Source organism: Equus caballus, chromosome 3 (assembly GCF_041296265.1).
Source record: "Equus caballus isolate H_3958 breed thoroughbred chromosome 3, TB-T2T, whole genome shotgun sequence".
In the NCBI taxonomy this organism is placed as follows: domain Eukaryota; kingdom Metazoa; phylum Chordata; class Mammalia; order Perissodactyla; family Equidae; genus Equus; species Equus caballus.
In genome coordinates, this window is record NC_091686.1 from 67519566 (window position 1) to 67545108 (window position 25543).

Sequence of the window (25543 nt, forward strand, 5' to 3'; positions counted from 1 at the left end):
ACCAAGCCCAGGCTGCTGAAGTGGAGCATGCCAAACTTAATCACTAGGGAAGTAGGGTTGGACCTCCTCATCTCTTTTAATCAAGACATTTGATAATCCTAAAATATCTCAAGGAATATACTGTTTCTTCTAGGCCTCCAAATACAACACTATTCCTAGATTAACTAATACGTGTCTAAACACATGCAAAAAAAGGCATCAAATGTTTTACAACCAATACTACCTTTTGTTATATGAGTAAGAGAAATAAATACATTTTATGTTTTTGACTGACTCCTACTGAAAGTCGCCTGATGTCCTACCCCTGGGGCCCATCACTTGAAGAAAAGAAACAATCATGAGACTCAATAGCACCAATTTTTTCACAATGGTTATAAAACATTTCTGATTCAAAGAATACACTGGCAAACAACTAATCTATTAATATCCTACTCAGATGAATGAGAAACCTGGCATTATTCACTTTGTGTGTGTTTTTCCTCTATATTTAAGATCACGAGAAGTCATTAAATCAAGCTGGAAGAAAAAAGTCATCAAATTAAATTCATAACATCGCAATAGAACAGCTCAGGGAGTGCCTTAAGGAACTACACTGTAGAACTACAAGACAGAATATATATTTTTGTGATTTATCTATAACACAGTTAAGTGCCTTTGGACAGGAACAGAAAAAAAAGGAACAAATTACGGGTTTATTTGCCACCCAAGGATTTTTACATTACTGTTTAAATGTACCTCTTTTCACTTACTCAGTTCCTGTTGTATAAGTGCAAGCTCATTAGCCTAGTAAATAATATATGCTGTAGCTCAATACATCTTTTTCCTATAGTTTCCTCTCTCCAAGTGCTCAACCCCTTTTCCAATCGTCATCACACATTCTTAAATCTAGTCCCACCAAACTGTGTCCCATTCCCAAGCCCTTATCGTTAATTTTTGCATTTCAGTGCTATTGCTCATAATTATTTTCCCATTACTAATTCCTTCCTTTTGGTTCTTTCACACCTTATTCATTCTTCAATAGATTGATCCATTTCCACCTGTTCCCTCATCACAAATTGCAATGATACTTTTTTCTCTTCTGTTCTCCCACTGAACTGCTATAAAAAGTACTTAGCAGATTAGTTCAGTTAATTGATCATATTATTCAATTATCTCTCTCACCTATGAGTGTGACCTTTTAGGGTACAGACCTTGTCTTATTAAACCGATTCACTCATAGCCTTCTCCATCTCAGTTGATGGCAATTTCACTCTTCTGTGCTACTTGCCAAAAAAACCTGGAGTCACCCTGAATGCCTCATTTTCTTTCACATATAACATCCAATCAACTGGAAAACCTGTTGGCTCTTCCTTCATAATATGTCTAGCACTTCATTTGTCTCATCAGGCCCATTGACACTACTTTGGTTTCAGTGGCCATTATCTCTCCAGCCAGTTCTTGCAACAGCCTGGTAATTAATTCTCTGCTTCTATATGTGCATCCATACAATCTATTCAGAAAATAGTAGGCATTATATTTTTGAAATTCATGTCTGATAACAGCACTCTTCTCTTCAAAACTCTGTTCTTCTTGCTGTTCCAACATATTAGGCATTTACTACCTTGGCTATAGCTCTTCTGTCTGCCTGGAGGCTTTTCCAAAAAAACTATCAATTTGACTAAATCCCTTTCTTTATCTTTGCTTAAATTCCATAGTCTCTGTAAGGACTATTCTGACCACGTTATTTAAAAATGTAGGTTCCATGTGTGATTTCTACTCAACATTTCTACTCAATGTTTTATTGGAAATCCTAGCTGGTGTAATAAGATGAGGAAAAGAAAAAAGAAGCCTAAAGATCATAAAGGAAGAAGTAAAACTCTCTAGTCACAGATGGCATGGTGTTTTATTTACAGAGAATATCCTAAAGTATTTACAAAACAACAAAACAAAAGAACTAATAAAGTGAATTTAGCAAGATCACAGAGTTCAAAGCCAGTATACAAAATATCAATTGTATTTCTGTATACAAGCAGAAAGTACTAGAAAATTAAATTTTAAAAATTCTATTTACAATAGTTTACAAATCATAAAATGCCTAGGAGTAAACTTTAGCATTTTGAGGATGACCTCTATAATGAAAATGATAAATCACTGCTGACAGATGATCTAAGTTAAAGGAAGGTGTATCATATTCATGGATTGGAAGACTCAATAATGTCAATTCTTCCAAATTGATCTATAGGTTCAATGTAATCTCAATCATAATCCTATGAGGTTTTTTGGTAGAAGCTATAAAATGATTCTAAAATTTATATGGCTATGCAAAGATCTTAGAATCTCCAAAGCAATCTTGAAATTGAACAAAGTTAGAGGACTTACAATACGTGACTTCAAGACTTGCTACAAAGCTACAGTAATCAAGACAGTGTAGTACTGGTGTGATGATAGACAAATAGCTCAATGGAACAGAATAGAGAGCCCAGCTTTAGACTCACAATTATATAGTCATTTCAGTTTTTACAAAGGTGCCAAAAGCAATTCATGGGAAAAGGAAAGCCTTTTCAACAAATGATACTTGAACAACTTGAGAGCCATATAAAAAAAGAAAACAAAAAATCCTGAACCACAATCTTTACTTCACACAGAAAAATTAATTGGAAATGGATTATAAACCCAAATATAAAAGCTAAAACTAAACATTTCTGAGAGAAAACTTTAATTTGTGTGCTGGGTGAAGGCCAAGTTTTCTTAGAAAGAACACAAAAAGTATAAAGCATAAAAGAAAAAAATTGATCAATTAGACTTCAGAAAAATTAGGAATCTTATGCTTATGAAAAGACACCATTAAGAAAGTGGATAGGAAGAAATGAAGAAATCCTCTGATAAATATCTGACTCAATTAGCAAATACAACATAATGATTATAGGTATTCCAGAGAGAGAAGAGGAGAACAGAGCAGAAAGCTTGCTCAAAGAAATAATACCAGATAACTTCCCAAACCTGGGAGAGAAGTTGGCAATGCAAGTGAAAGCAGCCAACAGATCTTCTAACTATATCAATGTAAAACCCCTACCAGGCTTTCAGTGGATTTCTCAGCAGAAACCTTGCAGGCTAGGAGAGACTGGATGAGATATTCAAATCTCTGAAAGATAAAAACTTTCAGCCAAGAATACTCTATCCTGCAAAAATATCCTTCAGATATGATAGAGAAATAAAAAATTTCCCAGATAAACAAAAGCTAAGGGAGTTCATTGCCACAAGACCCCCACTACAAGGAGGCCCTTATACCTGAAAAAAAAGAAGAAAGGCGTTACAAAGCCCTGCATAAGGAGATAAATAGGTAGACAAAATCAGAAAATTGTAGCTATCCCTCAGAACAGGTTAGCAAACACTCAAACACAACATTAAAGATAAAGGGAGGAAAAGGCCAAAAATAAATAAATTCTTGTCATTTTAACCACAAACTCACAATACAAGACGGAATAAGATACGACAAAAACAATGTAGGAGGCGAAGAGGAAAGGGATGAAATTTGTTTAGTCTAAGGAAATAAGAGGTTATCAGAAAATAGACTAACTTATCTATGGGATTTTTCACACAAACCTCATGGTTACCACTAAACAAATAACTAGAACACAGACACAAATAATAAATAAGGAGAAAACTAAGAAAACCAGCATAGAAAACTACCTAACCAAGTTGGGAGTCCAAAATACATGGGACAAGAAACAAAAGAAATGCAGGTGAACTGGAAAATGAGCAATAAAATGGCAGCATTAAGCCCTCATATATCAATAATTACTCTAATTGTAAATGGATTGAATTCTCCAATAAAAAGACACAGAATGGTAGGATGGATTAAAAAACAAGACCCAACAATATGCTGCCTCCAGGAAATGCATCTCTGCTCCAATAACAAACACAGGCTCAGAGTGAAGGCATGGAAGATGATACTCCAAGCTAATGGTAAACAAAAGAAAGTAGGTGTTGCCATACTTACATCAGACAAAGTAGACTTCAAGAAAAACAGGTTTGACGAGATCCAACATCCATTTAGGATAAAAACTCTTAACCAAATCAGGATAGAAGGAAAGCACCTCAACATAATAAAGGCCATATATGACAAACCCACAGCCAACATCACTCAATGGGGAAAAACTGAACGCCATCACTCTCAGAACAGGAACAAGATAAGGATGCCTACTATTACCACTCTTATTCAACATAGTACTTGAAGTTTGGGCCAGAGCAATTAGGCAAGAAAAAGGAATCCAGGGGGCTGGCCCCGTGGCCGAGTGGTTAAGTTCGCGTGCTCCGCTGCAGGCTCCGCTGCAGGCGGCCCAGTGCTTCGTTAGTTCGAATCCTGGGCGCGGACATGGCACTGCTCATCAGACCACGCTGAGGCAGCGTCCCACATGCCACAACTAGAAGAACCCACAACGAAGAATACACAACTATGTACCGGGGGGGCTTTGGGGAGAAAAAGGAAAAAATAAAATCTTAAAAAAAAAAAAAAAAAAAAAAGAAAAAGGAATCCAAATAGGAAATGAAGAAGTGAAACTGTTGCTGTTTGCAGACGACATAATTTTATATATAGAAAACCCTAAAGAATCCATCAGAAAGCTATTAGAAATAATCAACAGCTACAGTAAAGTTGCAGGGTACAAAATCAACTTACAAAAATCAGTTGCATTTCTATACTCTAATAACTAACTAACCAAAAGAGAACTCAAGAATACAATCCCAATTACAACCACAACAGAAAGAATAAAATATCTAGAAATATATTTAACCAAGGAGGTGAAAGACCTATACAATGAAAATTATAATACATTACTGAAAGAAATCAATGATTACACAAAGAAATGGGAAGATATTCCATGCACATGGATCAGAAGAATAAACATAGTTAAAATGTCCATACTATCCAAAGCAATCTACAGATTCAATGCAATCCAAATCAGAATCCCAATGACATTCTTCACGGAAATAAAACAAAGAATCCTAAAACTCATATGGGGCAACGAAAGACCCCCAATAGCTAAAGCAATTCAGAGAAAAAAGAATAAAGCTGGAGGCATCATAATTCCTGACTTCAAAATATACTACAAAGCTATAGTAATCAAAACAGCATGGTACTAGTACAAAAACAGGCACACAGATCAATGGAACAGAAGTGAAAGCCCAGAAATAAAACCACACATCTACAGACAGCTAAACTTTGACAAAGAAGCTAACAACGTACAATGGAGAAAGGAAAGTCTCTTCAATAAATGGTGCTGGGAAAACTGGACAGCCACATGCAAAAGAATGAAAGTAGAACATTATCTTTTGCCATACACAAAAATTAACTCAAAATGGATCAAAGGCCTGAAGGTAACACCTAAAACCATAAAAGTTATAGAAGAAAATATAGACAGTACACTCTGTGGCACTGGTTTTAAAGAGCTCTTTTTGAATACCATGTCTTCTCAGACATGGGAAACAAAAGAAAAAATAAACAACTGGGACTTCATCCGACTAAAGAGCTTCTGCAAGGCAAAGGAAACCAGGATCAAAACAAAAAGACAATCCACCAAGTGGGAGAAAATATTTGCAAATCATATATCCAACAAGGGGTAAATCTTCACAATATATAAAGAACTCACACACTGAACAACAAAAAAACAAAACAACCTGATCAAAAAATGGGCAGAGGATATGAACAGACATTTCTCGAAAGAAGATATATAGATGGCCAATAGGCACATGAAAAGATGTTCAACATTACTAATCATTAGGGAAATGAAAATCAAAACACTAAGACATCACCTTACCTCTGTTAAAATGTCTACAATCACCAAGACAAAAAGTAACAAATGTTGGAGAGGTTGTGGATAAAAGGAAATCCTCATACACGGCTGGTGGGAATGCAAACTGCTGCAGCCACTATGGAAAACAGTACAGAGATTTAAATAGAAATAGCCTATGACCCAGCTATCCCACTACTGGGTATTTTTCCAAAGAACTTGAAATCAACAATTCAAAGAGACTTATGCACCCTCATGTTCATTGCAGCATTATTCACAACAGCCAAGGCATGGAAGCAACCCAAGTGCCCATCAACTGATGATTGGATAAAGAAGATGTGGTTTATATATACAATGGAATACTACTCAGCCATAAAAAAAGACAAAATCGCCCTATTTGCAAAATAAGCCAGAGAAAGAGAAAGACAGACACCATGTGATTTCACTCATACGTGGAAGTTAAACAAACAGACGGACCAAGAGAACAGTTCAGTAGTTACTAGGGCAAAGGAGGCTGGGGGGTGGGCACAAAGGGTGAAGAGAAGCATTTACATGGTGACAGACAAACAACAATGTACAAGTGAAATTTCACAATGTTGGAAACTATTATGAACTTAATAAAAAAAAAAGAAGAAAAAGAAAATGGACAGGCAAGCCAAAGACTGGGAGAAAATATTTGTAAAACAAATCTGACAAAGAACTTGTATCCAGATATATAAAGAACTCTCATAGCTCAATCATTAAAAGATAAAAAACTCCATCATTTAAAATGAGCTTAATACTTAAACAGGCATTTTACAAGGGCAAGTATTCAAATGGACAATATGCATGTGAAAAAAATCAGAAGAGTGGTTACTTGAGAGTGAGAATGAAAAGGAGGGACAGGGATTGACTGGGAAGGGACATGAGGAAACTCTCTCAGTTGATAAAACGATTCTATATTTTGATAAGAGTTTAAGTTACATGGGAGTTTGCATTTTTCAAAACTTAAGGAATACTACATTTAAGATATGTGCACTTCAATGCATGTAAATTTCACATGCAAACATAAATATTGAACTGTAATTAATGATATGCACACTGAAGTTTTAGAGGTACAGTGTGTCCTTTTTTAAATGCTTTAAAAATAAGATTGATGGGTGGATGAATAAATGGATAGATGTGACAAAACAAATATAACAACATGTGAACAATTATAGAATCTAAGTTAGGAATATATGGGTGTTCACTGTGCCATTCTGTTAACTTCTCTGTATGTTTCAGATTTTTCATAACAAAATATTGAGGGGAAAAACAAAACTACAACTTGTCCCCCAACATCACAATCCTCTTTACCATGCTCTGCTTTTTCTTTTTTCCTATAGTGTATCAACTTCCAATAAATGTAATTGCTTATTTTCACTGTGCTTATTTTTTATTGTCTGTCTCTCCTGCTACCACAACAACAGAAATTTTGTCTGTGTTTTTCACTGATGTAACCCTATCACAAAGAACAGTACCTGGAAATTTAGTGAATAAAAGACTACTATTACCCCTGATTTATAGATGAAGAAACTGAGACAAAATTAATGAACAAGTGAGAACAATTAGAACAAGACTACCATAAGGAAAAGATGTCTCATCCTTCTATAACCTCTGATATCTACCTTTAAAAAATATGATGAAAAACCAAAGGTGTTGTGGGGGCCTAGAATTGGCCACCCCAAGACACGTCTCTTTGGCATGAGGATTATTTGGGGCTGGTTACTTTTAATAAAAACTGCAGACAGGAAAGGAGCTCTGAGAAGCAGAGTTTACTTACCCTTTGTTAGGAGAGATTTACATTGCAAAGGAAATCTTCATCTGTAAAGATGCTTCCCTCTCTGTACCAGGAAGAAGGGGGGATGACCTTACCTTATCTCTAGAAACTCTTAATCAATGCCAAAGGCAAGGACTTAAATCTGCATAATAATCTTATTCTTGTTTTGGGCTTGTCTGGTAACCTCCTGTAACTGACTCCCCCGACCCCAACATCCTCCTTTGTCTTTAGCTGGATATGATAATTAAGGTGGTGGCTTCAGCCATTTTGGCGAGTTGCTCAGCTTTCCTGAGCCTCTCCCATGCATACATCTTATAAAGCTTTGTTTAATTTTCTCCTGCTATTCTGTCTCATGTGAATTTAATTTGTTCTCCTGCCAGACGAACCCAGAGAGGGTAGAGGAAATGTCCTCCTCCCCTACAGTGGCTTTCATTAAAATCCTGATTTGTCAATATCTTTGTATCTGCATCATTAGATATCTGGCACTTTATATTCTCTGATACAAGTTTTTTTTTTAATTTTTATTGAGTTGATAGGTTACAATCTTGTGAAATTTGATACAAGTTTAACATAAAAGATTCATGTTTGTTTTTCATTTATTTCTTCCTTTGAGGATTAAAAATCAGAAATTTCAGGCAAAGCTTTATGCTAATTGGTTAAAGTCCACACTCTGAAGATGAATATAAGGCCCTGAAAAATTCACTTATTTATTCTCTCAGCAAATATTTACTGAGTGTCTACCATGTGCCTGGCACTGTTCTAAGGGATTACGATACATAAGTGAAACAAACAGACAAAATTCTTATCCTCTGGAGTTCACATTCTAATGGAATAAATGTCTGCCTAACCAAATTACTTAGCTATAGCCTCTTAATGAGTTAATTATTTTCTAAGAGTAGATGAGAGAGAGATTTTTGCAAGCTGTGTTCACTGTCTCAAGCCAATAAATAACGTTTAAGTTACACTCTCTGGGTTCTACATCAAGGTTTCAAGACAGAAAATACTTATCAGATACTTATCACTTGCCCAATATCATTTAAAAGTTGTTTCATCATCCAGGAGTGAGGGGACAAAAAAGGAATGGGAAGTGACTCTAATCTCACTGTGCCACTCCACCCCCAGATGTGAGAATCCAGTAGAGATCGGAGGTGGAGTGGGAGGTGTTCTCTGGGCCAGAAAAGGGTGGATCTGGCCCTCCACCCTTCTTTAGCCTCTTCCTCCTATAGCCACAGAGACTGTACAAGATGTTCCCAGGCAGGCTTACTTCACAGGCTATAAAAAATAAATAATGGAGTGGGAACCTACACATCATGCAAAATTTGCCCTTAATGACTTTCTAGAGTGCTCTGAAGAGTACATGGAGATCCAAACGTCACCTTACTCTTCAGAAGCAGTGTTGAAGACAGCCTGGTTTATTAAGCCCTTGGTTTCCTGGGCACTATACACAGTGACTTCTGTCAAATAGATAGCACTGCACTCGAAGCAGTGTATAGTCTATAGAGGAAAAAACTCAGATAAGGGAGCATGTCTATTCTAATGAGCTTCTTTTACACACAAGGGACAAGCAGAGATTCTGTATTTTGGGGATTTTGCTTGCAAACTTCTCAAGGACAGTTAGTCTCAAATTGTTTTCTAACTATCCCTTTCCCCTGGTGCCTAGCACAGAGTTATACATAAATTGGATTCTGGGCAAATATTTTTTGGAACTGGTAAATGAATGGAGAAGGTCAGAGAGCAATCATATAAATAGATCTTTTAAAAGACTTTCTACAAAGAAATATCCAAATGTTTCAAAGGAACTTTTGAAACAGAGTAAATTCTTTATCAAAACTGAATGCACTCAAAAATAGATGAGGATATCACGATAAAGGAAAAAGAAAAGGATGAAAAAGAAAAGAAGTAACTACTGTTGTTCCAAGAAATTTTGGATTTTGAAAATACTTTGGAAGTAAATTATCTTGTTACATGATATAGCCTGTTTATGAGAGTAATTGCTCAAAAAGACATAATTCTATAGATCTGAGGGACTAAAAAACTCTTGAAATGGTGTCCACCTGGGCATGAATAGGGAAAGATATAAGTGGTTACAGGGGCCAACCAATTCCATTAATATGTAAATCACATGAAAGTGATTTACTCAGCTTCCAGAATAAACATTAACCTTGTAAAAAATCACTGCTTGCTTAATACTGCCATCATGTGGTTAACATAATCCATACACAGGAGAATTGTGTTCCATTTTGTTCCTTTTGCATATAAATTCCTTGAGAAAAATGTTATCTATGAGAATTTTCTTTTTAAAGTAGATAAATGATATTGTGGGGATGAATTTGTTTCTATGTGAACACTTAAATCATACCAGAAAGGACTTTAACAAAATATTCTGTTAGAAATCTGGCCTTTTTTCTTTGAATAAACCTCAAATGCATAAGTTGGTTGAATCAATTCATGGCTTGCGACAGAATCTCAACAATGGTCTAAGCAGAATCTGATTTTAAATAACTAATTAATTAATTTTCATAATAAGCTAGGAATATATAAATCCATCACCCAAAACAAAAGTTATGGCCTTGACAATAATCTGTATTTAACCATATAATCCACCCAATAACCCATTCCCTTTCCTGCTCCAACCTGACATCAACTTCATCCTGCATCCTGTACTTATCATTCCCTTGACTTCCCTTCCATACAGTTTTATTGCATTTATTTGTATTCCTAATAGATTTTGTCTTTGGTTTTATTTTTAAAAATAGCTTTATTTAAGAATATTTGAATATAATAGAAATGCACATATGTAAAGTGTACGATCTGATAAGCTTTGACATATGTATATACCTGTGAAACCATCACCACAATCAAGATAACGAACACATCCACCACCCTGAAAAGTTTCCTCACACCCCTTTTCCTTATCCCTTCCCCCCTCCCTTTCCTGTTCCCTCACTTCCAATCACCTGCAACCACTTGCTATGGACTGAATTGTGTCCCCCGTAATTCACATGTTCAAGCCCCAACCTCTAGTGTCATGGTATTTGGAGATGGGGGTTCTGGGAAGTAACTGGGTACAGATGAAGTCATCAGGATGGGACCCTTATGATGGGATTAGTGTCCTTATAGGAAGAGACACCAGAGAGCTTGCTCTTTTTCTCCACCATGTGAGGATACAGAAAGAAGGGCCATCTGAAAGTCAGGAAAACAGTTCTCACAAAAATCCAACCATGCTAGCACTCTGATCTCAGACTTTCAGCCTCGAGAACTGTGAGAAAACAAATTTCTGTTGCTTAGCCACTCAGTCTATGGTATTTTGTTATGGAAACCTGGCAGACCGATAACATCTGCTTTCTGTCACTATATATCAGTTTGCATTACATAGAATTTTATACAAACAGAATCATAGAGTATGTATGATAAGTATGTATAAGAGTATATTCTTATTAGCCTGGGTAATTTCACTCAGCATAATTATTCTGATATTCATCCATGCTGTAGTGTGCATCAATATTTCATTCCTTTTTATTGCTGAGTAATATTCCATTGTATGAATATACCACAGTTTATATCCATTCACCTGTTGATGGGCATTTGAGTTGTTTCCAACTTTTCATTATTACAAATAAAGCTTCTATGAACATGTGTATATAAGTCTTTATATTGACATATGTTTCCTTTTCTTTTAGGTAAAAACACAGACATGGAATGGCTGGATCATATAATAGATATATATACATGTAACTTTTTCTTTTTTTTAAAGATTGGCACCTGAGACAACATCTGTTGCCAATCTTTTTGTTTTTTCTACTCCCCAAAGCCCCTCAGTACATAGTTGTATATTCTAGTTGTAGGTCCTTCTAGTTGTGCTATGTGTTTTGACCATTCAGGGTACTAACTTTCCATTTCCATGTGAATCTGACCATCAGTTTGTCAACTGCTACAAAAAAGTATGCTGGAATTTTCATTGGGACTGCCTTGAATCTGCAAATGAATTTGAAGATAACTGACATCTTAACAATATTTAGCCTTGCAATCCATAAACATAGTATATTGATCTATTTATTTAGGTCTTCTTTAATTTCTCTCAAGAATGTTCTGTAGTTTTCAATGTACAAGTTTTTCACATTCTTTGTCAAATTTATGTCTAAAGATTTCATATGTTTGATGCTATTTTAAATATCTTTTTTCATTTCAATACTTGATGTTTGATAATAATATATAGAAAAATTGATTTTTGCATATTAATTCTATATCTTCCAATTTCTTAAAACTCATTTATTAGTATTAGTAGCTGCTTCTTCCTAGATTCCATTGGATTTTCTACACAGACATTCATGTTATCTGCTTTTTATTCTCTTTTTCTTGCCTTATTGTGCGGGTTAGCATCTCCAATACAATGTTGAATAGACATGGTAAGAGTGGATATCCTTGACTTGAAGAAAACATTCAGTCTTTCATAGTCAACCTTGATGTTAGCTGTAAATTTTTCATACATGCCCTTTATCAGCTTGAGGAAGTTTCTTTTATTATTAGTTACAGGACAGCTTTTTATCAGGAATCAATGATGGATTTAACCAAATATTTTATCTGTATCTATTGAGATGATCATATTTCATTTTTAGTTTAACATGGTGAAATGCATTGTTTGATTTTCTAATGTTAAACCAACATTGCATTCCTGGAATAAAACCCATTTGGTCATGAAAAATTATCCATTTTATATATCATTGAATTTATTTGTTAAATTTTTTAAATACCTTCTGCATTTATGTTCATGAAGGATACTGGTCTGTGATTTTACTTTCTTGTAATGTCTTTGTCTGCTTTTTGGTATCAGGGTAATGGTGGCCTCATATAATGAGTTTGGAAGTATTCCCTCCTCTTCAGTATCATTTTTTTCTTTAACTATTTGGTAGAATTCACCAGTAAAGCCATCTGAATATGGAGCTTTCTTTGTGGAATGGATTTTAATTACAAAGTCAATTTTTTAATAGAGTTATTCAGGGTATCTATTTCTTCTGGAGTGGGTTTGGGCAATGTGTGTCTTTCAAGAAAGTTGTTCATTTTATCTAACTTGTCAAATTAACTGGCATAAAGTTGTTTACGATATCCCCTTTTATCCTTTTAATATCTGTAGAATATTACCTCTCTCATTGCTGATATTGGCATTTTGTATACTCTTTTTCCCCTGATCAGTCTAGCTTTTGTTTAATTGATTTTTTTCTTTATTTTTCTGTTTTCTATTTCATTAATTTCTGCTCTGGTCTTTATTTTGTTCTTTCTTGTCCTTACATTGTCTTTAATTTGCTCTTCTTTTTCTAGTATCTTAAGGTGGAAGCTAAGGTTATTGATTTGAAACCTTTCTTCTTTTCTAAGATAGGTACTTAGTGCTATAAGTTTTCCCCTAACTACTGCTTTAGCAGCATACAATAAATTTTGATAAGTTGTGTTTTCATAAAAAGTTAAAAATAATTTCTAACTTCTCTTTTATTTTCTTATTGGACACGTGTTATTTAGAAGCATGCTATTTAGTTTCCAAATATTTGGGGATTTTCCAGACATTTTCCTGTTAGTGATTTTTTATTTAATTCCATTGTGGTCAGGGAATGCACTTTGGGTAACATGAATCTTTTTATATTTGAGATTTGTTTTATGGCCTAAAATACATTATATCTTGGTAAATGTTCTATGTAAATGTGAAAAAAATGTGTATTCTGTTGTTTGCTGGGAGAGTGTTCTACAAATGTCAATTAGGTCAAATTGGATGATTTTGTACTTCAAATTTATATCCTTACTGATTTTCTGTCCATTTGTTCCCTCAATTATTGAGAGACAGGTACTGAAATCTACGACTACAATTTTGAATGTGTCTATTTTCCTTAAAATTCAATTAGTTTTTGTTGTCTTCATAGGTATATAAATGAATAAGATTGTTATTTCTTTTTGATAAACTGACTCCTTTACTTCTGTGTAATGATCATCTTTATCCCTGGTAATATTCATTGTTCTGAAATATGCTTTGCCTGATATAACATAACCACTCCAGCTTTCTTTTGATTAGTGCTAGCATGGTACATCTTTTCCACCCTTTTGCTTTTAACCACTCTGTGTCTTTATACTTGAAGTGTGTTTTTTGCTGGCAGCATACACTTGCATCTTGCTTTTTATCCAATCTGACCACCTCTGATATTTAATTGGATTATTTACAACCTTACATTTTATGTGATTAAATCTATCATCTTCCCATGTTTTTTCATTGTCTTTTCTCCCTTCCTTTAGAATTGAGTATTTTTAATGATTCCATTTTATCTCAATTATTAGTTTATTAGCTATAACTCTTTGTTGTGTTATTTAGTTGTTGATTGTGGTTTTATAGTATATATTTTTAACTTATCTCAGTCTACCCTCAAGTGATATTATATCAGTTCACTATAGTATAAGAATCTCACAAAAATATCCTACCATTTCTTCCCTCTTGACTTTTGTGCTATTCTTGTCACACATTTTACTTTTATATATGTTATAAATCACATATTATATTGTTTTTATTTTTGGCTAATATGAATTATATGCTAAAATGATTTGAATAATAAGAAAACTATCACATATATTTACTTATGTAGCTACCATTTCCAGAACTCTTCATCCTTTGACTAGATACATATTTCCATCCAGTATCACTTCCTTCTGCCTGAGGAACTTCCTTTAACATCTTTTATAGTATGGGTCTGCTAGTGATTGTTTTCAGCTATTTCTGGGTTCTTCCTTCCCTAAGTGTTTGAAAAAATACTTTATTTTGCCTTTTTAAAAAGATATTTTCACCAAGTACAGAATTCATGGTCAACAGGTTTTTTTTCTTTCAAGACTTTAAAGATCAAGATGTTCCACTGTCTTCTTGCTTACATTGTTTCTAACAAGACATCTGCTGTCTTCCTTCTTTTTGTTCGGTATGTAATGTGCCATTTTTCTCCTTCTTGCTGCTTATAATATTTTTTCTATCACACTGGTTTTGAACAACTTGATTATGGTGTTCTTTGGTATAGTTTCTTCTTATTTCATGGGCTTGGAGTTTGTTGAGCTTCTTAGATCTGTGGGTTCATAGTTTTCATCAAATTTGTTTGTGTTTTTAATCTGAAATCTCATTCACTTATGAAAGGATATTTATTTCTTATTCATGTAAGGCTCCATAAGAATCTCACTTCCCTCCTTCTTGTAATTTACAATCATCTGTAATACCTAGCTTCCATGATAAGTGCAACAAAAAGAGGAGTGGGCATGGGGGTACAGTAACTCTTAACCATCTCAGTCCAGAAGTGGCTCAAAAACGTCACTTCCTCTCACAGTCCAGTAGCCAGTAGTCACACAACCCGAGTTTAATTGCTACAAGAAGCTGAGAAATGTAAGGGAACATGCGGATATTTGGAGTACTTTATTTGTCTCTGACACAGGAAAAAGCAGGTCTGAAATAGAGAATGACAGAATTAAAATTATTTCAGAGGATGTTGGCTGGGAAGGGCTCTCTGAGGCTGTGGCACTTCAGCTGAGACCTGAAGGGCAGAAAGAAGTCAGCCCTGGTATGTCTGAAAGATAATCAATGTAGTGGTCAGAGGCTAAGCCCTATTCAAGTAATAAAATGTACATTATCCTAGCATGTCCTCTGTATAATAAATACTACAGCTAAAGGTAGCTTTCAAGCGTATTGGGAGTATAAGATCCTCATCAAATCTTGATCAGTGACAGAACTTACATACTACTCTCTTAGAGGTAGAAAAATATGAAGAAGGATTAGACTTGAATAACAATAATCACCACAACAAAAAACAGTGGCTGAGAAACTACAGGGTTCATTCATCCCAGCAATAACATTCACTAAGAGTCTACCATAATACAGAGTGGATTTCAATAAAATGTTGACAGCAATTCTCACTGCTTTGGTGGAACTAACAGACCAGTCAAGGAAACATATTACTAGAAAAGTAACGAAATATTCTTTGTGGAATTGTTCTGAACACTCAAACACAGAACTAGGGTTTCTCCCTAGAGAAAGGGGAAAAAGTGCTATAGCAAAGGCCAAATCAAAATTTAGAAATAAACAGTGGGGCCGGGCTGTTGGTGTAGTGGTTAAGTTCACATGCTCCACTTTGATGGCCTGGGTTTCATGGGTTTGGATCCTGGGAGCGGACACACACCGTTTATCAAGCCATGCTCTGGTGGTGTCCCACATACAAAATAGAGGAAGACTGGCACAGATGTTAGTTCAGTGCCAATCTTCCTCACCAAAAAAGAAAAAGGTTTAGAAATAAACAGAATAAATGGCTCTACAAATATGAAAGAGTCCAGGAGGATGAAAATTTCCCACTCTGGTCAAGAACATTAAAAATAGAGTAATAAATATTCTGCACACATAAATTTTATAATCTCACAAGAAAAGTAATTATGGCAAGACATTTTTTCCTCCAAATGAAGAATCAAGTTTTAGACAAATGTATGTATCTACATGTTTACTAATTAGGTCAATATCCACATTTTTATGCCTACTAATTACTAGTAAATTTTATATTTGTTAAATCTACACAGTGAATTCTAACTCTTCTTACTTACCCTCTCCAGATTTAATCATAGTCAGGACAGGAGGAGAGAATCACCTACATCTGGCTGTTTTTACTTCTCCCTGGTTTTAGGACCAGCAACAGGAGAAACAGCCAGGCCATGTGACTGTGGACACATGATTCTATCCTGAGTATTTCCTGACCAAAGTTGCACAGTTTCTGAACATAAACAGAGGGTTGGCCTGTGACACACTCATTACCACCACAGAAGACAGAATTCCAACTCACTTCCTTGCTTTTTACCCATACGAGATGCATGGAAACTCCTTGTAAATTCTGTTTAATCCTTAGGCAAACTGGTCCTTCAACATCAGAATTATAATTTTACTTTAGAATTTCTTTTACTTAAGATATTGCCTTAATGGCAAAAAATAATCTCTGATTTCTAATTGTGAAATAATTTAGAATCCAGGTTATTAACCAAATTATAGAAAACTGGAGGTATAATCAACTAGAATCGTTTCATTTGTTCATTTGCTCATTGTCTTGTTATAATAACCTCATAAGACACGTACAGGAGAGGCTATCTCAATTCACTTCCACAGCCAACCTACCAAAATGGCTGAGTTCCATTTCTTCTGTAAAACATGCAGGCCGATGCCCAGGGCTTGCCGAACCTATCAGAAAGTAGTTACTAAACTAGTCTTGTCCCTACCCAGTTGAGTTTCATAATAATCAAGAGACAACTGTGTGTATTTCCCAATCTGTTTTTGCCAATTCTGTCACAGTGAATTATGTAATTTAATTAAAAATGGTATAAACAAATGACAATGGAATGTGAAAAGAAAATAGTTGCTATTTCTATGAAAACTAAGTTGAACGTTCTGGAAAGACTCTTGAGAACTAAAACAAATTATTAGTAACTTAGATAAGGGCAAGACAGCTACGAAGATTGGGAGACATTTTAAAATCTAGATAAATTTTCACTTAGATAGTATCACTCAAACTGAAAATTATAAGCAATGAATCACAGGTATTATTAATACCAGAAGATGACACAAAATTCCAGTCAGTAGGTTCCCAAGAGTCTTGGACCTACATCAAAAGATTGACGAATGAGTATTTAAATGCTTTATGCTATAATATAATGTTTAAGGTAAACATGCATTGTTTTATGCTTTTCTACTTTAACCAACTTTTTCTATTAACCAACAAACCTTATGTCCCAGTATAATGGAGGTTAAGTAGGTTAAGTACTGTAGATGAGTCTCTTCATCTGTAAAATGAAGATAATTCCTACTCAAGGCTGTTCTGAGGATTAAATAAAATCATTCATATAAAGGAATACCTGCCACATAGTAAGCACACATCACTCACTAGCTAACACTGATATATATGCTTGTGAAGATAGTAACATCATGGTTAAAAGTAATGGCAAGGGACCAGTCTGCCTGGATTCACATCCAGGCTCAATTACTTACCAGTTCTGTGACCTTAGGGGAAGCTACTTAACCTCTCTGTGCCTCAAATCCCTCATCAGTACTATGTACGCAATAATAGCTTCAACTCCACAGGATTATTGTGAGGATTCAATGAATTAATAAACGTAAAGTACCTGAGACATAATAAATTTTAGCCACTATTCCTTTGTACATTATTGGCTTCTCAGCAAGATAGAAAATTGCCATATCTCAGAACATCCAGATATTTGTTACTACCATGGTCCCTTTGGCTCTACGTTTCTCACTCTCTAAAATGAAGTCAGGACTCAAGCAATTTATTTTAGTACAGACAGATTACCAGTGCCATCTAGTGGTAAACTGCTAATAAATTCATCAAAAGAGGAATGTTGCCCATAACGAGGGAAAAAATCTACAGATATGAATTTAATTTTTTAAGACAAACTAGATTTAATGTAGTTATTTTTAAATTTGTGACTTTTTTAATTTTTACTTTTTAAATTTTTTTTAGGAAGATCAGCCCTGAGCTAACAAATGCTGCCAATCCTCCTCTTTTTGCTGAGAAAGATTGGCCCCGGGCTAACATCCGTGCCCATCTTCCTCTACTTTATATGTGGGACACCTGCCACAGCATGGTTTGACAAGCGATGCATAGGTCTGCACCCAGGATCCAAACCTGGGAACCCTGGGCCGCCGAAGCAGAATGTGTGAACTTAACTGTTGTGCCACCAGGCTGGCCCCTGTGACATGTTTTTAATAACTACATGAATGTAGTACAAATACAAGTGGGAGAAATTTTAAAAACTGCAAACTGCAAGATGATTGCTTAGCAAACACAGTGCAAAAAAGAGATTATTTTTTTGCATGAGCCAAACAATTGGGTTTAAACCCACTGCCAAAATTTTTTGGACAGATTTGTGATGTTAACAAAGCCCTGATGTTTCCTAGAACTTAATTTCCTATGATATAAAATGAGAGTGTTGCATGTGTTGAATTCCTTTTCCAGTTATAAAAATAAGTGATTAATCACTACACTGGTTTCAACATGATGTATCTACAGTATTATCTGTCAGAAGCATTTTTCTCAAGGGGAAACCTTGATGACCTCTAACATCCTTCCAAACTTTTTTTTTTTTAACGCAGCCATATTGGAGGAAAAGAATCTGAAATGTGAATTTTTGGTGTGATTTAAACAAAACAAAAGTTGTAATATATACCAAGATATTAAGTTCTATTGTTGGATAAATTAAATACTGATGCCGTACAAAGATCTCACATCAAGAGCTTTACTTTCTGCAAATCCAAACTTAACAGAAGACCTCAAAACTGCACAAAACTACTGTAATCTATACTATACTGGCAGTCCTTGCTTTGTTCAGTTGAAATATGCATGAATTTCAGAGCCACAATTTAGTTAAATAAATACCAGTCCTCCAACAACAGTTCAAATTTCAGTTATCATCGTATTTTAACTGTGAGTAATTATATAAGAGCTATTGGCTCTTTGGGCCACAAACCACTACGTAAATAACAGATGGACATCAAGATCAGTGACTATGTCACTTCTTTCAAAATCCGTCCATCACTGGTCACTGCGCATTTGTTATTCAGTTCAAACAGAGACAGCAAATCGAGTTGCCTCCTTGTACCCCAGTGATAAACTCACATGCTATTTCAAAAAACCGGATAATGGGCAGAGGAACTTAGCCTATAAAGATGAAAGTGCAGCAAAGAAACGAAATGTGATGAGGTTGGAAGTGAAATTGGATGCGAACAGAAGATCTGAAAATGGCGACAGTGAAGTAGATAGGGGATATCTAGGCCAGCATGAAAGTAAGAACCATGAATGTAAAAAATAAGATAAAGTCACTTCAGTAGGATTCTAACTGACTGTAAATGGATCGTACAAGAAATAGGTGACCCTGGAATGTTGACCCTGAGCCCTTTGGAGCGATGTAGCTACGCAGCCATAGGAACTTAGTGAAGGTGAGCTGTTGACATAAACGAGGAAAATTATTGTGACAAAAAGAATGCCAACGTCCCAGAGGAACTGACACCAGCATAAAACTTCAGATATTAGAAATTCGCAGAGATATTTCACAACATTGGAAGTACAAAGGACAAAATGAAAGCTGTTCCTAACTTAGAAAGGAACATGACAATTTAATTCAGCAAGGTACAGAAAAACGCTTGCTCCATATTATGTTCTACGAGAAGAAGGCAAGTACTGTTCAGACTCCTCTTGACAAGTTTTTTGCAAAGAAATAAAACACTTTAATTCTCAATGTTTCTAATGTTTTAAATTACAATGTACCAAATAAGTGTTAGTTTTACTATCTTTTCATTCCTTTATACATTTAAAAACTACAGTAAGTGAGCTTTTATTGTTTTGAGAAAACATTTTAAAGGTCACAGAACAATTATTATTTTTCCCATTGATTATTAAGATTGCTTTGCCCAGTTTCAGCTTACACAGTCCTTTTTACGGTCTTACACTATGGTACAATGCAAGGACGACATGCATTGCCAATGCCTAAGTTTTTCTTTCACAACTTTCAGTCAATATAAACATAAGTCATTCAGAAATTGTCACCTATTACATGCTAGTATAATAGCTAGTCCCCTTCTGAACATATTTTATAAATTACTTGAAGTATCATGATATAATGTTGAAAGATGCCCTCTTTCCTAACCAAACCAGACAAACAGAAGAGCGTTACGTACCTGGCAGTGGCAACTGAACTAATATACCACTGACTCTCGGGTCCATGTTCAACTGATCAGTTATATCCAAAAGTTCTTCCTGAGAAACATCCTTAGGTTTTAGAATGATCTCACTACAGATACCTGGAAGGAAAATAAGTACAGAGAGTCACTTGACTAACAAAGATGTGGTTTTTCATTAGTGGTGTCTTACACAGTGTGTGGCCGGTTTCCTCTGCTCCTGTCCCACTGGAAGGACAGGCCCTTCTACAAAAACGATGCTCAAAGCATCATCTGGAAGGACTTCTCAAACAGCACACATGCTTTCTCATAATTCACATGCATTCTTCGGCCCAGTGTCTCATGTGGCAAATTCCATTTATTTGTGACAAGCTACTGTTAGTGGATTCTAATAGAATAAAAATGCCAATACCACCACCACCACTATTAGGCCAAGTTCACAGAGTGAACTAGCCAGGTTTATTATCTGATTAAAGCAAATGTAATAAAAACTGGCCCTTTAAATGTAAAATGTTCCTCTCACATCTCACCATAGGATCTGAAATCCCACTGAACAGATTCAATAAGAAATCTGAAGAGAAAGAGTAAGAAATGATTATAAACTTTGGTAACTGAATAATCTCTAATAATAATAACATGTTATTTGAACAGCACTTGTTTGACAATTATCACTCATAATTACCACACTTTGAAGTAAAGCCAGAAAAAATTTAGTAATAAGTACAACTAAAACACATCCCTACCTACAGCAGAGGCGGCTCTGATCTTCCTTCTGACATAAGTGTGACTTGCTGGGTTATCACCCACTAAAATGATACTGAGGTGAGGTCTTCTGTTCCCAAGGGAAATCCATGACTCCACACCTCGCTGGATTTCTTTCTGGATTTGTTTGGCCATTTCAGTTCCTGAGATAATAATGGCATCATGTCTGTGGAAAACAAAAGAATAAATTTAGTACTAAAAAGACAATAAGGAACATTCAACCACCTATATTTAAAGTAGAAGAGTGAACAAAACATCTATGGTTCTCCAAGTGAGCAACCAAAATTTGATTTTTTTTTCATGTATACTTGACACCCATTCTTCAGTTTCATAAATACGTTAGTGATTTTGTGGATTCCAACTCTGCTTTTTAGTTCTATATTATACTTATCTATAGTGTACATTTCTTCAGAACTTTCATATACACATATACATTTTTTTTAAATTACCAAACCACATACTGAAGACCCGGACGATAATAGTGGCTGTATTAAAGGCTCTGCTATTTTTTCAGAAGAGGCAGACCAGCACAGTCTATGTAAAACCAGCACCCATCTTCAAAGCCCAGCGCCATGCTGTATACACGTGGCCGCAGTCTTGGGACCCTAAGGTTAAGTTAGTTCACTCTTTAGTTAGTGCATCCTGCACAAGACCCTGAAGTCATGAGCTCTGTACTACTCAACTCTTTTAACTTACTCAAGGAAAAATTTCATTCCACACCTCCAGGACAACTCTGTGACAACAGCTGCCAGTCTTGCCATGCTTGTCATTCATTACTGTGGGGACCAGTTCAGTAAGCTGATGGCTTAGCTGCTCCCCACACCTCGGCATCGTTTCTAATAGAAAAACTGCTCAGAACATCATTTCCCGGCAGTTTATAAGTGCTTAAGAAAGTAAGAAATGCTATACTTTAATAAATGACATAAATCTATCTTTGGAAAGGCACAAAGAAATGCATAGTGGGAAGGCTTTCCTACTCTCCATGATATGAAACTTAAAAGTGGTGAACTAATGTTGCTCTGTGTGTTTATTTTTTAAAGATATCTGATAAAGTATTTGATGGTTCCTTTTTCCTGCTGATCCTGTCCTCTCAATGTTGAAAGGCTTGGTGAAAGCATGATCTATAGCACATGATTATTACACAAAATGCCAAATGCAGGTCAATGAATACGCAAAGAAGAGGAAAAGGAGGAGGAGGAGGAGGAAGAAGCAGAAGAGGAAAAGGAGGAAAGGAAAACCTTATGGCACCCTAATTCTTTCTAGTCCCTGTACACTCTTTATTTTCTAATGAGGGCAGGCACCATGAATATCAGCCAACACAAACAAAACGCAGACTTGCACTCCTTCCAAATAGGTCAGCCGCCCTCTCTAACAGGTTTGTGTACATATACGTAGAACCCGATCAAGAATACTCTATTTCAGCTTGGCAGCAGCGGTCCACAGTGTTCATCCAAGTTCATACAACTTTGATGTAAACAATTTTCTGGTAAGAAGGGATTCCAAAATGTGGTCTATGGATACATACACGAAAATTGCCTGGGAAGCTTGCTGAACTTGCAGATTCCCAGACCCCACAACCATATCCACGATTCAGAATCCCTAGGGGTGGGGGAAGCCTGTGAATCTGCACATCTAACAAATTCCCACAGGTATTCTTGTGCATGACCGTCTCTGAAAACTACTTCTTCAGTTCAACACAAAAGTATATTTTAATAATAATCATAACCATGGGTAAACAACTAACTGAGCAAGTAAACTGACTGGCTAGACAATACAACTAAACAATTATACGTAAACTTCTAATTTATAAGAAAGTATAATTAAAAGAAAACTCTACTTTTGATTCTAATTTTTTCTACTTTCCACTAAAACTTTAACAGCTTTCAAGACATGGAAGGTCATGGTAAATTCAGTGTTATCAATCTTGCTCCACTGCCCTAATTTTGTAATAGATTTGAATTAATATTGATATAATATTAACAAGATATTGAAGTATAATTGACATAAAATAAACTGCACATATTTAAAATGTACAATTTGATGCTCCGATATATGTATATACCTGGGAAACCATCAACACAATCAAGAAAATGAACATATCCATCACCCCTAAAGTTTCCTGATACTCCTTTATAATCTCACCATTTCACCTGTCCCTGTCATGCTCTCCCTCCATCCCCAGGTAATCAGTGATCTGCTTTCCTTCACTATATATTAGTTTATATTATCATGAATTTCATAAAAATGGAATCATGCACACTAAATACGCCTTTTTACCCAGCTAATTTCACTCAGCATAATTATGATTCATTCCTGTTGTTGCCTGTATCAATAGTTCATTTCCTTTTATTGCTGAGTAATTTTCCATTGTAAGGCTATATCAAAATTTATCCATTCAATTGTTGATGGATATTTGGGTTGTTTCCAGTTTTTAGTCATGACAAGTGCTGCTGCTTTTATAAACATTCACGTACAAGTCATTGTATGCACATATGCTTTCATTTCTCTTAATCAAATACCTAGGAGTGCAATGGCTGGGTCATATGGTAGGTATGTGTTTAAATTTGTGAGAAATTGCTAATCTGTTTTCCAAAGTGGTTGTACCATTTTACATTTCTACTAGCAGTATGTAAGAGTTCCAGTTGCTCCACATACTTATCATCACTTGGTAAGGTCAGCCTTTAAGTTTTAGACATTTTAGTGGCTATGTGACGGTATCTCATTGTGCTTTTAATTTGCATTCCCTTAATGAATAATGATGCTGAGCATCTTCTCCTGTGTTTATATACCATCTGCCTGCCTTCTTTGGGGGAATTGTGTAATTTAATCTTTTGCCATTGTTTAATAGGTTCTTTCCTTATTATCGAGTTTTGAGAGTTCTTCATATATCCTAGATTTAAGTCCTCTATCAGATATGTGATTTGAAATATTTTTCTCCCAGTCTGTGTTTTGCCTTTTCATTCTCTTAGCTAAGCTTTGGAAGATCAGTTCTCAATTTTGACATATTTCAATCAATTTCCCTTTTATGGATCATGCTTTTGGTGTTGTGTATAAGAAATCTTTGCCTAATTAAAGGTGACAAAGGTTTTCTCCAATGTTTCCTTCTAGAAGTTTCATGGGTTCGGGTTATACACTTAGTTCTATGATTTAGTTTTATTCCTAGTTTGATGAGACTTTTTATAAGAATATTGTCAAATGCTTCTTCTGTATCTATTGAGGTGATCATATATCGTATTTTTTTGTTTGTTTGTTTTAGTCTTTCAATATGGTGAATTACACTGATTGATTTTCAAACATTAGACCAATCTTGTATTCCTAGGATAAACCTCACTTGCTCATGACATATCTGTCCTTTCCAGATATTGTGGATTTCATCTAAAATTTTGTTAACTTTTTGCATCTGTGTGCATGAGAGGTGTTTCTCTGCAGTTTTCTTCTCTTGAATGTTTTTGTATGGTTTTGGTATCAGGGTGATGCTGCCCTCATAGAATGATTAGGAAGTACCTCATTCTCTTCAAATTTCCAGAAGAGTCTGTATGGAATTATTATTATTTCTTATTATTTCTTCCTTAAATGTTTGGTAGAATTCACCCGTGAAGCCATCTGGTCCTGGAGCTTTCTTTGTAGGATGGTTTAAAACTACACATTCCAATTCTTTAATATAGAGGGCTGTTTGGGTTATCTATTATTTTTTGAGTGAGCTTTTGTAGTTTGTGTTTTTGTACATTCTAATAATTAGTACATAATTACAATTATAGACTAAATCAAGTTGAGATGAAATATACTTACTTCTGAGTTTAAATTTTATTTTCCAGGATTAAGTAACAAGCTTTTTTCACTATTTAATATGAATTTCGGATGCCCAATTTTTATTAATTCACTTAGGTGGCCTTTTAATGCTAAGAGAACAAAGACCTCCTATATTAGCAAATACCAACTGCAGATATGGCAACTGATTCCAGCATGAATTATTTCTAAGAGGTAGTAAAAATAAATACTTTCCATAAATTAAGTTGTGTCAGCAATATTCAGTTAGGGCAAAATACTCTACTAGAGAAGCAAGTTTACCTGCTAATATATTAGCACTCACTCTTACAGTGGAGAACATACATTTGTATTTTAAAATACAAAACCACCTGAACTCCATGTTGCATTTTACAGCATATGAATAGCAGTGTTGCTGCTGATACGTTTTATTAGTTGGTTCTCTGCTACACACAGTAATTTGTTCATAGGCTACTGTGAAACTGGCAATCACTAAACATAAGCCAGGATAATTATGGCCTAGACACTACGAAACTGTGTGACCCCGAGAATGTCATAGATGACAATGGCATAAACTGATTCCTGGCTTCCAAAGAGACACTCTATATACAGATTAAACTTGACTGCACCCAGTATGCTGGAGTCTGAGAGAGTGACAGGGCTTACTTTACATTATAGCTCTGATGTGCTAAGTCATGTTGCTCATTATAGCTGGCATGATAT

At 35.3% G+C, this 25543-nt stretch overlaps 1 protein-coding gene across 20 annotated transcripts in view; it reads right to left on the reverse strand.

The window, feature by feature from the left end:
• Positions 1–25543, reverse strand: part of MTHFD2L (methylenetetrahydrofolate dehydrogenase (NADP+ dependent) 2 like) — a 143078-nt gene that overhangs the window by 107292 nt on the left and 10243 nt on the right. For all 20 annotated transcript variants that reach the window (XR_011437086.1, XR_011437088.1, XR_011437085.1 and 17 more), the window contains 2 exons: positions 21037–21221; positions 20294–20416 (listed from right to left, as the gene is read on the reverse strand). Coding sequence is in view for 14 of the 20 variants with exons in the window: in XM_023637975.2 (XP_023493743.2) it covers positions 20294–20416; positions 21037–21221 (308 nt within the window). In the remaining 6 variants the exon portion in view is untranslated. The remainder of the gene's footprint in view (positions 1–20293; positions 20417–21036; positions 21222–25543) is intronic.